Source organism: Pseudorasbora parva, chromosome 7 (genome assembly GCF_024679245.1).
Source record: "Pseudorasbora parva isolate DD20220531a chromosome 7, ASM2467924v1, whole genome shotgun sequence".
NCBI lineage: Eukaryota > Metazoa > Chordata > Actinopteri > Cypriniformes > Gobionidae > Pseudorasbora > Pseudorasbora parva.
In genome coordinates this window covers 28,727,073-28,743,057 of record NC_090178.1, presented here as the reverse complement: position 1 = coordinate 28,743,057, position 15,985 = coordinate 28,727,073, and the positions used below count along the sequence as shown (strand labels likewise).

Sequence of the window (15,985 nt, the reverse complement as noted above, 5' to 3'; positions counted from 1 at the left end):
CGAAGAGGTTGAGGCTTTATTAAAGGTTTACTTCGGCAATTAGCATATCACAACAATATCAATATCGCAACGAATGTAATCTGACTCCTGCTGCGTTTGTGCCGTGACTCTTGCTCACTCACTTTATTGAACAGACACGTTCAGTTTTTAATTGTAGTGTCTGTTCTCTAACTGAACTGATTTTATGATGATGAACGTAGTGGGAAAGTGATCAGTGATTCAGTAGAGGTGGCTTTGGGAGTGGCCTCGTAGTGCAGCGAAGCATTCTGGGAATTGTTGTCTTTCATCCCCATTAGACAAAAATACATTTTCTGTCTTATCTCAGTCTAGAAAGCACCAAATGTAAAAATGATTTCACATTTCTACTACATTAATGACCCAGTTTAAATACAGATTCATCTTCCCAGAGCATTAGTGAACTAACATAAACCATATTTTAAAAAAATTGATTTAATGATCATTTTACATTAATTTAGATCTAAATTCAATGTCTACCAACTAATATTCACTTACATAACTTATTTAATAATATTTACTGATAAGAACAAAGCCACTTTAGCACATTTAATGGCACAAGCACTTTGACCACATGAAACTATATGCTCAATCTTTTTTTGAAGTTTTAATATAAAGTACTCCATGCTTTGGACTACTTCGGCCATGCACTTTTAATACAGCAGCTTTCTTTGTGGCCTTTCTTGATCCATAATGCATTTTTTTATTTTATTTTATCAGAGCTGTGGCACAGAGGGTGGTGCTTCAGACATACAGTTTGCAGTGCTGTTGCACTCATGGGGAACTGAGTTCAAGTCCCAATCCCAGTCGTGTTCCCCCTCTCTCTTCCTGTACTTTCCAGTTGCTTCTTCAATGTCCAGTCAAATATAGGGATTTGCCATAGCTATTCAATCACACATTAGTTAGTTAGCATGGTAGCTAGCAACCTTTCAATCTCTCATTCCTCTGCAAGTCACCGTGGCCACATTATCTCTGAGCAAATCTGAGGTTCCCAAGAAGATCTAAGGTAAGAGAAGAGGTATCCACCCTAACATAGTCCCTGACATTTTGGAGATGATCATATCCATTGACTAAGATAGCCTGTTTCTTAGGTCAGTATATGGTAATTTCCCTTGTCAAACAAGGATTAATCAGTAAAACTTTACTGGGCCACAACAGCATTTTACAGGGAATCATGCTCCTGTAAAAAGAGGCCCTATAATCCTGTAAATAAAACTTTCCTACTACAAATAAAAGTGGCAAAAGGGCAAAAAATATAATCCTCCTGTTCTCTAGGTTGTGTATAAGCGGGCAGACATGGCCATCGGCTCCCTCACTATCAACGAAGAGAGGTCAGAGGTTGTGGACTTCTCTGTGCCCTTTGTGGAGACGGGGATCAGCGTCATGGTCTCTCGCAGTAACGGAACGGTCTCCCCCTCTGCTTTTCTTGGTGAGTTTGAGTCTTATGTGAGCCATAATGTTTCATCATATTTGACTTTAATCAGTCTCTGCTGCATGTGATTATGATGTATGGCTTTTCAGGTACTGGTGCGTATCTTTTCAGAGCTCATCAATCAGACTTACAGTTCCCTTTCAAAACAAACTATCTATCACACTTCAGTGAGAAGCACTAAATCAACATTTTAATTTTATTTTGTTTTATTATTATTAGTTGTTTTTTTTACACTATATTGTCAAAAGTATTGGGACCATACCTGTCAAGTATACCGTTTTGGCCGGGAAAATATTTTCCCGTATTATTAGAGGAAACAAACAAAAACATTTCCAATCTGAGCTCTGTAACTAGCCTTGCGATAATTGCCATTTGCAGTAGCCTACAGTACTGTAGGTTGCCGTTATTGGGAGGTTAGTGTGTGAGGTCAGATGACGAGTGACAACGTGGGGAAAAAAAACACACAAAAAACAGACGGATGATGGACGTAAGACGGAAGGCACTCCTGCCAAAAAACCAAAACCCTGTAAATATGTAAATACTGTGATCAATGGGACAGCGAATGTAATTTTTCTGAAGAGGAGCAGGTGGAGGACAGTCACGCAATTTGTAAATTTTGTCAAACACACCCCAATCTCGCCTGGATTTTGATACCCAAAAGTTGACAGGTTTTATTGGAACACCCCTCCACATCATTAAATTCAGGTGTTCCTTTCACTTCTATTGCCGCAGGTGTATAAAATCAGACACCGAGGCATGCAGACTGCTTCTACAAACATTTGTGAAAGAATGGGTCGCTCAGTGAATTAAAGCATTGTAAAGCATGCTGTTACTGAACTCTAGAGCAATTGAGACGTGTCTTTGTGAATTTGTCTATGTAAATCATGCTTTTCTGTCTGACAATCAAATGGACAATCCTGGGTTTGGCAGTTGACTGGATAACGGTACTTGCTTGACTGCGTTGTGCCAGGTGTAAAGTTTGGTGGAGGGGGGAAATGGTGGGTTGTTGTTTTTCAGGGGTTGGGCTTGGACCTTTAGTTCCAGTGAAATGAACTCTTAATGCTTCAGCATACCAAGACATTTTGGACAATTTCATGCTCCCAAGTTTGGGGATGGCCCCTTCCTGCTCCAACATATCTACCCACCAGTGCACAAAGCAAGGTCCATAAAGACATGGATGAGTGAGTTTGGTGTGGACGAACTTGACTGGCCTGCATAGGGTTCTGACCTCAACCCGATAGAACGCCTTTGGGAAGAATTAGAGTGGAGACCGCTGGACAGGCCTTCTCGTCCAACATCAGTCCCTGACCTCACACATGCGCTTTTACAAGAATTGTCAAAAATTCCCATTAATACACTCCTTAACCTTGTGGAAAGCCTTCCCAAAAGAGTTAAAGCTATTATAGCTGCAAAAGGTGGGCCAACTGCATATTTGAAGTTCATGTGCATGTAAAGGCAGGTGTCCCAAAACCTTTGGCAAAATAGTGTATATCATGGTTTTAAAAGCCTAGTTAAGTTAGTAAGTTAATTTAATTCCAATTAAAATTTTGTCTCCTTCAGTTCTAATATTTGCTACAACCCTCCCTGGTATTGATTTCTTCTCTGTGTTGAGTAGAAAAACTACTACTAATGCTTTTGATTTCTCTGTCCTCTTCTCTTTCTCTGTGCCCTCTCTCAGAGCCGTACAGTCCTGCTGTGTGGGTGATGATGTTTGTTATGTGCCTGACCGTGGTGGCAGTGACGGTTTTCATCTTTGAGTTCTTCAGTCCAGTGGGGTACAACCGCAGCCTTCAGAGTGGCAAGAGTGAGTCCGGTTTGCTCTTAGTCCTGCATGTGTCCTTTTAATAAGGTCAATCTTTAGTAGTCTTAAGCATTATCTTAACAGAGATAAATGTGCACAGTTGCTTGTTACTGAGTTTATTCAGGAGTCCGAATGGATGAGTTCACCTCTGTTCTTTATTGGCCTGGATGTGGGTTTGATATTTGTGGTGCAGGCAGACACTCATGTATAATAAAGGACTGCAGACATGTTCACTGTATTCCTATCCCTCTTCTGTTTTCTTCTTCATCCTCTGGCATGACACACCTCTCTCACCTCATCACCTGCATAATTAGGAAGCCTCTTTTTTAATCAATTCAGCAGTTTTGATACTTTTTAGTTTGTTTAGAGCTTATGAATATTTAAAGTGCCATTAAAAAGGCAATGTTAAAAGTATTTTCTTTTTCTGTTTCACTTGCTCTTCTCTGTCAGAGGCCGGTGGTTCTACGTTCACAATAGGGAAGTCAATCTGGCTTCTTTGGGCTCTGGTCTTTAATAACTCAGTTCCAGTGGAGAACCCCAAAGGAACTACTAGCAAGATCATGGTTCTTGTCTGGGCTTTCTTTGCTGTCATCTTCCTGGCTAGCTACACTGCCAACCTGGCTGCCTTCATGATCCAAGAGGAATACATTGACACTGTGTCTGGCCTCAGCGATAAAAAGGTAGGGGAATAGGGGTTTCAGAGATACTGTAGATGCAGCTTGTGTTCATTGGTGCGTGTAGATGGGCATATAAAGTTTTCATAATTTGTGATGTGGTGTTAACATGGATTTTGGAATGAATATTCTTTAAGATTACAGAGACTAGAGTTGGACTAGAATTTGAGGTTGACAGTAGCTTAAATTGGCTGCTAAGTGGATGAACAGCATGCAGAAACATTTGCTCACTATTTGTCTTTTGAAGAGCTGATGCTTTTAAAGTCTATAACTGAAATGATACATTTTGGAAGAAAGACTATTATGCTGATTTTAAAATGTAATAAAATATGTATAAACTTTCGATTTTAAAAATGACGTTTCCACAAAAATATTAAAGGGTTAGGTCCCTCAAAAATGAAAATTCTGTCATTAATTACTTACCCTCGTGTTGTTCGACACCCGTAAGACCTCCGTTCATCTTCGGAACACAATTGAAGGTGTTTTTGTTGAAATCAGATGGCTCAGAAAGGCCTCTATTGACACCAATGTGTAATGATTCATAAAGCTCCGAGGCTTCAGAAAGCTGTGTTTTGAATTCGGCCTATCACATTTATTTTTGCGCACAAAAACTATTCTCATAGCTTCATAAAATTATTGTAGAACCACCGTAGTGAGATGGACTTTGTAACGATGTCTTTAGTGCCTTTTATGGGTCTTGAGAGAGGAAAAGCCTGTCTGAGCCATCAGATTTCAACAAAAATATCTTTGTTTGTGTTCCGAAGATGAACCGAGGTCTTACGGGTGTCGAACGGCATGGGGGTAAGTAATTAATGACAGAATTTTCATTTTTGGGTGAACTAACCCTTTAAGTAGCACTACTGTTTTCAAAATGGATAACAATAAGAACTATTTCTTGAGCACCATAAGCATATCCGAATGATTTCTGAAGGATCATGTAAGCCTTTATTTGAAGGAGTTTTTTCCCAAACATAAAAATCAACCTCAAACTGCACACACACACACTTACAAGTATTTGAAAGCCCTACATTCTCATCTTTACCGTTTGGCCAGTCAGCTCCTATATTACATGAAAAGCAGCCTAATTCTATAAAAAACCTTATCATAGCTAACAATAAGGACAATTTATATTCAATCTTCTGCTAGCAACCAGAGCATTTGGCATTGATGTGCCTCTACTTGTGCTTGCGGTTTAATACGGTGGTAGTGCTCATTTATTGTGTGTCTGTGAGATGTTCAGTAATTTGCCATTCTAGCGTGGAAATGTTCCTTTGCCCTCACTCTCAGTGTTGACCTTGGAGAATCTACAGGGATTATTGAGGAAACACACAGACATTAAAAACACTGTTTTACTGTCATGGTAAATGAATGTACTTGCGAACACCCAATGAAATGTATTTGTGTCCCATTGTGTTTGTGTCATTTTCAGAAAAAAAGCTACATCAAATCTGGATACTTAAAGTTATTTAACTTGCGGTGGCTTTTGTTGGTTCTTTTTCTAAGTGACTCATGTTTTTGTAATCCCCTTTTAAATGAAAATAGTTTCCCCCATCTGCTTCACTATTGTGAAGCGGAATGAACACAATGTGCATGTCAGCACTGCTGCTTTGCATATTGTTCTGTGCTTATGATGTATTGTAGTTGATTTTGACAGCTGCAGTAGCTGTAGTCTGTTTCTAACATGCATTTGCTTTCACGTCATTCATGTGCATTCTTACAATATTTTTTTCATTGTGCTCTATTGTTAGTCCACTAATTACTTTGAAAAAACAGATGCAACATCAATTTCAATCACTGGTTCACACTGTGTTCCCCTCTCTCAGTTTCAGCACCCCACAGAGCAGTACCCTCCTCTGAAATTTGGAACGGTCCCTAACGGAAGCACAGAGAAAAACATCCGCAGTAACTATCCAGACATGCACCAGTACATGATTAAATACAACCAGAAAAGTGTGGAGGACGCCATCAACCACCTCAAGACTGGGTCTGTGCTGGGTTTCTTACTCTCACTGGCTTCCGTTATTTATTTCTCATACAGTTTTTTGACAATTGTTTTGTATTATGGTTTTTATTTTTTATTTTAATGGTGCATGCATATATAGTTCTTTCTTTATAAAAACAACAACTTAGTGTTTCAGGTTCAAGTTCTACAAACTGTACATTTAGCTGCAATTGAAATTACCCTAGCTTTTCATTTGAACTGGATCCACATTGGAGATAAAGAGTGTCTTATAAGCTAAAAAAAAACTTTTTTAGCATTTCATTCACAGTGATTGTTGAGCACATTTATAGTTTTGGGATCAAATGATAAAAACCCTACGGTTTTTCTGAGATTCTTTTTAGTACAGGGCTCCAGACGGCGACCTTTTTTTTCTCCTGCTGGTGCCACCACCACGTTGCCCAACTGATAAGAGCTGCCATTTGTGTTACATGAGAAACATCAAACGGCAAACGAAACTAAAGCGGAACGGAACCGGACGGTTTATCAGCTCGGAGCAATAATAGACAGCGCAGCGCGAGCTCATAATGGGCCGATCTCAATCACGTGACAGCATTATTATACAGCGCTGGTAGATCCAGTGAGAAAGTGTTTGAATTCACCACGGAATTAATAACATAACTACTGCAAAATCTAGATTGCTGAATCCTCTGTTGAAAACCATATATATCAGATCTAACAGCGCTGATGTGGAAACGAGGAGCAATATTGGGGCTTGAACGAAGTTCAGGGGTTTCAGTACACAAATTATAAACCTTCACAATGGATTTAATGAAGTAACACCACATAGTAAAAGGTCTTCACACTTTGTCCAGCACTTTAAAGATCTAAATATTATCCAATTTTAATGTTATTTTTAATGTGTATGCAAAAAAGCTTTTATTTTAAAAAGCTTTTAAACTTTTATTTAAAAAGGCAATGACATTTTATGAAATTACCACTATAACCGGTAGGTGCACTTAGGAGCACTTTCCACTCCTTAATATAAGGAAAAAAGTAGGAAGTCACACAGTCTCATGAAAAACAAAAACTTTTCTTCAAATTGTGACTGTAAAGAGTAAAGAGTGCTCCTTTTGAGTACAGTTCAGTGTGATACTATAAAAGAACAATTTAATTAAGAGAATATTAAAATTTCTTCTAGAAAATTTGGTTCCCTTTCAGTCGGTCACGTTCGACGTACGTCAGAACTGAACCGACGAATTGGGATCTGCCCTCAGAGACCTATCCACTTCGAGTGTGTAAAAACGAGCCAATCGGAGATTGGCATGTGATCCACACATTCCACGCTCCGCCCCGCAGCGCGGGTATAAATAGGAAGTGGAATGGTAGATCAAATGCTTTCAACTTCGGAGCCGAACAGTTCAATACTGTTTCCACGAAGAGTGTTAAAGACAAGCTGAGTCTTGGAGAAAAGGAGGAACTGCCAGTGCGGGTGTCATAGCGCTTCTCAGCGAGTGACCGTATATTGTTGCAATCGCTTGCATTCAAAAGAGCTTCCAAACTGTTGGTTCGCTGGGCGTTTTCCTAAAAACATTTGAGTGTCACACGCAGGCTTGCACTGTGGACTGCGTGCTGACCGCGGTCATCTCCCTGAGTGCTTCAGCACAAACTAAAAGAGCAGTTTTTCCATTCTAAAAGAGCAACACGGTTTGACCCTGCGTCTTTTTCAAGATGTCATTCAAACCGTGCATTCCTGGAATGCAACTGTTTCCTGTCCTCATTGACAGCCACGATCGCATGTGAAATTGCAATCGTGGGTGATTCATGTTCTCGCAGAAGAACATGGTCACGTCGGCGGGTTGTTCGTCTCACCCTTTCTCATAAAAGGCTTGAGTGTTCAGCGCGCCGTGTGCCGTCGAGCGGCCGGCTGACAGCGGTGGTTGTCACAGCAACCGACGCGCGTCAGTCGGTGCTCTAGATGCGCGGCCGAGACTATGAAACCTCAGATGGGGTCGAGTCCCTTCGCCTATCCCCCGATCTAGTTCATATTCTGGTGTTACTGGAAAAAGGACTACTTTGGCTGATAAGCGCTGGTGGCCTGAGGATTACAGTGGGAATTCCCCGCCGGGTAAACCCCTTCGGGCCCCCACTCCTCTATCGCATCAAAAGCATGCTGAGACTCTGTTCGTGGGTGGTACGGATTCTCTCGTGAGAACATGACCACGTCAGGGCATTGTTCGCCTTGCCTTCTTCATTGAGGCTTGAGCGTTCAGTGCGCTGTGTACCGTTCTGACAGCCACGTTCACTGTCTCACATGCCTGCTTGTAGTGAGAGATGGAATCGCTGGTCCTGGAAGAGAAAAGGGCTTAGCGTTTCATTTTTTGCTCTGGCAGAGGACAGATGTCAATTGCTGCATCGGAGAGAGGGAAATATGGAGGGTCAAAAGGGCCAAAAATGAGAAGAAAAAAAAAAAGTATCATTGTTTTCCCTCTCTCACTGCCCTCTGCCCTGCACGCATGAGGGTAGTCCCAGCCCAGGGGTTGTGCAGGAACTGCGTGCGGTATTGGACCTCGCCCTAGGGGCGATGAAAATCACTGCACGCTCCCTGGGTCAGGTGATGTCCACACTAGTGGTCCAGGAACAGGGGGCTAACCCGGCAGATATGCGTAAGGAAGGCCTGTCTGTCGGGCTGGCCTCCTCGGCGACGCCATCGAGAACTTTGCCCAGCAGTTCTTGGTGGCCCAGAAGCAGACAGAGGCGTTGCATCAGGGTGCCGACGACGAGCTGCTCGGTCGTCGGTCGCGGCGCCTCTGCCGGCTTGTCGCCGAGGGCATCCCCTCCTGCGTCCGCCTCCACCCTGCTAGAGCCGAGCAGCAGCCTCCACTGGAGGAGCAGGGTGCCGGGCGCGAGGGAGGCGCCCAACCCGTCCAGGGCCCCGCTAACCGGCAGGCAAGCGCAAGGGGACGCGGCCCTGAGACGGACAGGCTGGGGAGAACAGGAGCTGCTCGGGGGGAGGTGATATTCGTATCCCTCCCCCACCCCCCCGGAGGAGGACCGGGGGGCCCTGACTGGTTAACGTTCTGCCACTGGCTCTCCGGAGTCCAGCGGTACCCACATATTCAGAGCAGTTTCCTCTCTCTCTGGGCCTCAGAGGGCCAGGTTGGAAGTGTGCGACGCCCCCGGGCCTTGCTACTTCCTTCCTCCCCTCTCTCGCCAGGGGGCAGTAGTGTGGGCATCGAGACCGCCCCTGGGCCTTCTCACCCACACTCTGCCCCAACCTGGAGTACTTGGACAACACTCCGGGCCGCCTTCGGGCCTCCCGAGTAGGGTCTGAGTGCCCCACCCCTCTGCCTTCGGGCAGCAGGCAGCAGAGTCGGCTTCGAGGACGCCTCCGGGCCTTCTCACCCACTCTCTGCCCCTCCTGGGAAGACTCAGACAACACTCCGGGCCGCCCACGGGCCTCCCGAGTCGGGTCTGAGCATCCCACCTCTCTGCCTTCGGGCAGCGAGCAGTCGAGCGGGCTCAGAGGACGCCTCCGGGCCTTCTCACCCGCTCCCTGCCCGCACCAGGAGTGCTCGCGCGACACTCCGGGCCGCCTCAGGGCCTCCCGAGTCGAGCCAGAGCTCTCCGTTGCGCTGCCCCACCCCGGGCATGTCTGTGGTGCCGTTGGTCCCGCTGGTACGGTCCCTGGGAGCGTGGCTACAGCTCCCTCGACTGTCCCGTTGGCTCATCCGTGCCATCAGACTCGGCTACGCTATTCAGTTCGCGCGCCGGCCACCCAAGTACAAGGGCATCCTCTTCACCTCAGTGCGAAGCAGCGATGCTCAAGTCTTGCGGTCAGAGATCGAGGTCCTACTGGCGAAGGACGCGATCGAGCCGGTTCCTCCAGCCGAGATGAAGTCAGGGTCCTACAGTCCCTACTTCATCGTGCCCAAGAAAGGGGGTGGGCTCCGGCCAATCCTGGACCTGCGCTTCCTGAATCGGGCCCTGCACAAGCTCCCGTTCCGGATGTTCACGCAGAAACGCATTTTTCAATGCATCCGTCCCCAGGATTGGTTCGCAGCGATTGACCTGAAGGACGCGTACTTCCATGTGTCCATACTCCCTCGACACAGACCGTTCCTACGCTTGCGTTCGAGGGGAGGGCATACCAGTACAAAGTCCTGCCCTTCGGGCTGTCCCTGTCGCCTCGCGTCTTTACGAAGGTCGCGGAGGCAGCCATTGTTTCACTCCGAGAACGCGGCGTTCGCATTCTTAACTATCTCGACGACTGGCTCATTCTCGCCCAGTCCCGGGAGCAGTTGTGCGAACACAGGGACATGGTGCTCAGTCACCTCAGCCTGTTGGGCCTTCGGGTCAACGAAGCAAGCTCTGTCCTACGCAGAGAATCTCTTACCTCGGTATGGAGCTGGATTCGGTCAGCCAGACTGCGCGCCTCACGGAGGAGCGAGTCAGGTCGGTGTTGAACTGCTTGAATATGTTCAAAGGCAGAACAGCGGTCCCACTGAAACTTTTTCAGAGGCTCCTGGGGCATATGGCATCCGTAGCCGCGGTTACGCCGCTCGGATTGCTTCATATGAGACCGCTCCAACACTGGCTTCATGGCCGAGTCCCGAGGTGGGCGTGGCAGAGCGGCCAGTACCGGGTCCCAGTGACTCCTTACTGCCGCCAAACTTTCAGCCCGTGGTCCAAACCTTTGTTTCTCCGGGCCGGGGTGCCCCTAGAACAAGTGTGCAGGCATGCTGTGCTATTCACGGATGCCTCATCCACGGGTTGGGGGGCCACGTACAACGGGCATGCAGTTGCGGGTCTGTGGACGGAACCGCAATTGCATTGGCATATCAATTGCCTCGAGTTGCTAGCAGTACACTTGGCACTGCGCCGCCTCAAGGGGCCGCTACGTGGCAAGCATGTACTGGTCCGTACGGACAGCACGGTGGCCGTTGCGTACATCAACCGTCAGGGTGGTCTACGCTCCCGTCGCCTGTTCCAACTCGCCCGCCACCTGCTCCTGTGGAGTCAGAAGCATCTGAGGTCGCTTCGGGCCATGCATGTCCCTGGTGCGCTGAACCAGACAGCCGACGAGCTCTCTCGGCAGCCAGCACCTCCGGGAGAATGGCGACTCCACCCCCAGGCGGTCCAGCTGATATGGGACCAGTTCGGAGCCGCACAGGTAGACCTGTTTGCCTCTCCGGACTCGACCCATTGCCAGTGGTACTATTCCCTGACCGGGGGTACCCTCGGCACAGATGCACTGGCGCACAGCTGGCCCCGGGACCTATGCAAGTATGCGTTTCCCCCAGTGAGCCTTCTTGCACAGACCCTGTGCAAAGTCAGGGAGGACGTGGAGCAGGTCTTGTTAGTTGCGCCGTATTGGCCCAACCGGACCTGGTTCCCAGAACTAACTCTCCTCGCGACAGCCCCTCCTTGGCCCATTCCCCTGAGGAAGGACCTTCTTTCTCAGGGACGGGGCACTCTATGGCACCCGCGTCCAGACCTCTGGAATCTTCATGTCTGGTCCCTGGACGGGACGCGGAGGTTCTAGATGGACTACCACAAGCAGTTGTAGATACCATCTCTTCAGCTAGAGCCCCCTCTACGAGGCGCCTCTATGTACTGAAGTGGAACCTGTTCGTTGAGTGGTGTTCTTCCCGCCAGGAAGACCCCCGAAGGTGTTCGATTGGTGTTGTGCTTTCCTTCCTGCAAGACGGGTTGGAGCGAAGGCTGTCTCCCTCCACCCTCAAAGTGTACGTCGCCGCAATAGCGGCGTATCACGACGCAGTCGAAGGTAAGTCCGTCGGAAAGCACGACCTAATCGTCAGGTTCCTCAGAGGTGCGAGGAGACTAAATCCTCCTCGTCCATCCTCGATACCCTCTTGGGACTTGGCTCTAGTGCTCAGAGCACTTCAGAGTTCAAGTTCAAGAGTTTTATTTGTCACATACACAGTTATACAGAATACAACCGGCAGTGAAATGTAAAGAGCCCTCCCTTCGAGCCGTTGGAGTCCATTGAGATTAAAATCCTGTCAATGAAGACAGTGCTCTTGACTGCTTTGGCCTCGATCAAGAGGGTAGGGGACCTGCACGCACTTTCGGTCAGCGAATCGTGCCTAGAGTTCGGGCCTGGTAACTCTCACGTTGTCCTGAGACCCAGGCCCGGATACGTGCCCAAGGTTCCCACCACTCCCTTCCGGGACCAGGTGGTGAACCTGCAAGCGCTGCCTTCAGAGGAGGCAGACCCAGCCCTGGCTTTGTTGTGTCCGGTCCGCGCTCTTCGCGCTTACATTGACCGGACCCAAAGCTTTCGGACCTCAGAGCAACTCTTCGTCTGTTACGGAGGCCAGCAGAAGGGAAAGGCTGTCTCCAAGCAGAGGTTAGCCCACTGGATAGTGGATGCTATAGTCTTGGCTTACCAGTCCCAAGACGTGCCTTGCCCGTTCGGTGTAAGAGCACACTCCACTCTGAGTGTTGCTTCTTCCTGGGCGCTGGCTCAAGGCGCCTCGCTGACAGACATTTGTAGAGCTGCGGGCTGGGCGACACCTAACACGTTTGCTAGGTTTTATAGCTTACGTGTAGAGCCGGTATCTTCCCGCATCCTCGCCCCTGGTGGCCAGGAGCGCTAAGTGCCCGTTCTAAGTGTCGGCTTGCAACGCCACTCCCGCCCTCTGGGCCGGATACGTGCGTTTATTTGTCTCCAGTTGTGTTCCCCGGGAAACCGGCTAACCCTGTCGAGCTCCTCCGTCACCCCATGCGGTGTCAGACGTTGCGGACCGTCTGACGCTAGGCCTGCACCCGTATGCTTGTGGAACGTGGTTGTAGGCTGGGTTCCATATGTAGCGGTTCCCTCACGGCAACCCCATATGTGTATTCGTCCACGGTATCAGCTACCCTTCGGGCTAGCTCCGTGTCTTTCCCTCGACAGAGCCCGCTCTGTCGTCTCTGGGCGTGTTCTTTCCCCCCTTCAATTAGGTTGGAACCACCCCAGAGACTGCCATATGTTGCACTACCCTGCCAGGTTAGTCCTTATGTGTATTCCGCCACCACTCCTTCCCTGAAGGACGTGGCCCCGCAGCGTACCTCTTCCGAGAGGGCACGCTTCCCAGCGGTCTATGGTCACTCTAAGTGGGTCTTGCAGAAACAGCAGTGACTGACCTCCCTGCTTGGAGCCCTGACTTCCGTACCATACTAGACGGTCCAGTGCGCTCAAGCAGGACGCTGGAAGGGCCAGCATCCTGGCGTTTTCCAAGGGGATCCCAATTCGTCGGTTCAGTTCTGACGTACGTCGAACGTGACCGACTGAAAGGGAACGTCTCGGTTACGTATGTAACCCTCGTTCCCTGAAGGAGGGAACGGAGACGTACGTCCCGTCGCCAGGAGCTGTGCTTCAGCTAGGAGCCCAGTCACGGATTCGGCTCCTCAGTTGAAAAAAGCATTTGATCTACCATTCCACTTCCTATTTATACCCGCGCTGCGGGGCGGAGCGTGGAATGTGTGGATCACATGCCAATCTTCGATTGGCTCGTTTTTACACACTCGAAGTGGATAGGTCTCTGAGGGCAGATCCCAATTCGTCGGTTCAGTTCTGACGTACGTCTCCGTTCCCTCCTTCAGGGAACAAGGGTTACATACGTAACCGAGACGTTTTTGCACATTACTGTTGTGACTGTACAGACTGTACTGTTGTTAATTTTATCTGCATATTCATATGCAAAATATTAAATTAACTTTATGATACTTTTTCCTCCAGCACCACCAAATCAGGTGCTGGTGTCAATGGTGCCACTGCAACTAACTCTCAAATGTTAGTCTGGAGCCCTGTAGTATTGTTTTTTTATTCATTAAAACTGATCATGGAGCCAAAACCATAAGGCCTATTGATCTGAAATTTGGTAGTATGGTAGAACTACTGCCCATTACTTTATGCGCACAAGGACACAGTCCAGACAGCCAAGTGTGGGCGCTATAATGAATGTAAATGTGTTTAAGGTTATACGTTTTGAGCCTTTGTCTCTCCTGAACTGTAAATTACCAGAACCATCTCTAACTGTATATAATCTAAGACTAACCAAATGTGTATCCTAAATTAAATGTCTGTTATTTGTGGGTGCGGCCCAGTTTGCTCAAAAAACACGATTTTCAAAAAAAGACAGTCAGACAATAAATGGGGCTACAACGATGATAAATATGAGAATGGTCAGATATCTGCTCTCTAATTGTCCTGAAATAGCTGGGGGGGACGTATTCTTCCAGTTCCAGCAGTACTTAAACTCTGCTATTTGTCGCTTGCCTCTATATCTGCAGTTTAGCTTTGCAATCTAATTTATATTTCTGTTATATTTCCGCTGTGCTTATTTACTTTCTGTCTTTGTAATAGTTTTCATAAACAATAATAACCTTGTTTGCAACACGTTATCTAACATCTCTCGCTTTTCCATTCGCTTCCTTACACCTCCCAGCCCCAGGTTGCTCTCACAAACAGGAGTTCCTTTACGATGTGTTTGCACTTTTTTCCCTCCTCCCACACTTCCCCTGTTAGCCCTGCACACTTCACACACTCTTCCTCTATTTGTCATGAGTTGTTAATCCACACCATGGTTTTCCTGAGCCAGTCATTTCCTTATTCATTTTTAGCAAAAGTGATAATATAATGCTGCCACACTACAACTTTCCTCTCTGCTCTCTTTCTGTCTGTCACCCTCCTTCATCTCACGCTCTGTCTCTTCTGACTCCAACTCTTCCTGTCTGTGTCTGCAGTAAGCTGGATGCCTTAATCTATGATGCAGCTGTGTTGAACTACATGGCTCGTAAAGATGAAGGCTGTAAAGTAATGACCATCGGCTCAGGGAAAGTATTCGCCACGACTGGTTACGGCATCGCCCTGATCAAGAACTCCCGCTGGAAACGGCCATTGGACTTGGCCTTACTGCAGCTGGTGGGCGACGGTGAGAGTCTAAAGGTTCTGCAGTATCAAAGTGCTAAAATGAAGGGATTGTATATTAGTGCATTTATGCTGTTGGGATGGAGAAGATAAAAGCCTTTGGGAGATAAAAGTCTTTTTTTATGCATGTTTAATAAGACTTTATTCATTAGCCTGTACAGCTAGCGCCAAGCCATCTCCCCAGCCATCTTGGTGTTATCCAGTTTCCTTAACATGATGCAATATGTATCTTTGTTGTCTGCCAGGTGGTATTTGTCTTTGTACTAGGAGGCCGTTTACTGATTTAAAGATGATAGCAACCTCTTGATGCATAAAAGAGATGTATCGTTTGTCAAAGATTCAGTCTTGAGAATGACAGAAGTGGTGTGTGTGCGTGCGTGCGTGCGTGCAATAGAGAAATGTAGAAAGAAAGGCTGTGCGTGTTCCAAAACCTATGAGCTGCTTGATGCAGGATTTTAAGGCATCAAGCTGTGTATTTAACGTAGTTCGTCAAATGTTTGTGTGTAAAATCCAGCCATTTCAATAGGAAACTTGCAATCTGGAAATATGTATGAGAGTGAAAGATTTGCCCATGCCGAATTCGCAACAGGTCCAAGTTGATCACCTTTTTTTGTGACTGCACTTCCATATCCGTAATTGCAATGTGAAATATTTTCCAAAAAGTAGGCAGCTTCATTATGTGGCCTTCTTTGATACCTAAGAGTGTAAAAATGATCATCTTTTGCTATGTATTTTTGTGCATATTAGAGTATCTTGTTGTTAGCTTAACAACATGCTAACAGCAAACTGTTGTCAGTTTCTCCTGTTTCTCCTGTGCTGTTCATATGGTGTGCACGCCACAAAGCATTCCAAATTCCAAACTAGTCACTTAGACAGTCCCATGATGGTTAGGAATACTACACATGCAGTTGCCCGTGTTGGCAGCAGGTAGCTAGTCAGCTCGCTAGGTTTTGGAACTGAGCTATTGTGAGAGATGTGTGTATTGAGTGGCTGTCCATTCTCACACTCCTTAGAGGATTAGCTGTTATGGATTTGCAATGTCAAAGTGGAACACATCTGATTCAAATGTGCTTGTCCAAGTACTAATTCTTTAATTGTCATTTATACACCATCCTCCCTGCCTTCTCCCAACACACACATACACAAACACATAAATGCTCTAGCTATCTCACACAGTGTTTTGTTT

At 46.8% G+C, this 15,985-nt stretch overlaps 1 protein-coding gene across 7 annotated transcripts in view; it reads left to right on the top strand.

Annotated features, from left to right (window-relative positions):
- Positions 1-15,985, top strand: part of LOC137083203 (glutamate receptor ionotropic, NMDA 2D) — a 175,493-nt gene that overhangs the window by 147,988 nt on the left and 11,520 nt on the right. For all 7 annotated transcript variants that reach the window (XM_067448971.1, XM_067448972.1, XM_067448970.1 and 4 more), the window contains 5 exons: positions 1,291-1,444; positions 3,126-3,251; positions 3,699-3,928; positions 5,746-5,906; positions 14,616-14,803. In XM_067448971.1, coding sequence (XP_067305072.1) covers positions 1,291-1,444; positions 3,126-3,251; positions 3,699-3,928; positions 5,746-5,906; positions 14,616-14,803 — 859 coding nt within the window. The remainder of the gene's footprint in view (positions 1-1,290; positions 1,445-3,125; positions 3,252-3,698; positions 3,929-5,745; positions 5,907-14,615; positions 14,804-15,985) is intronic.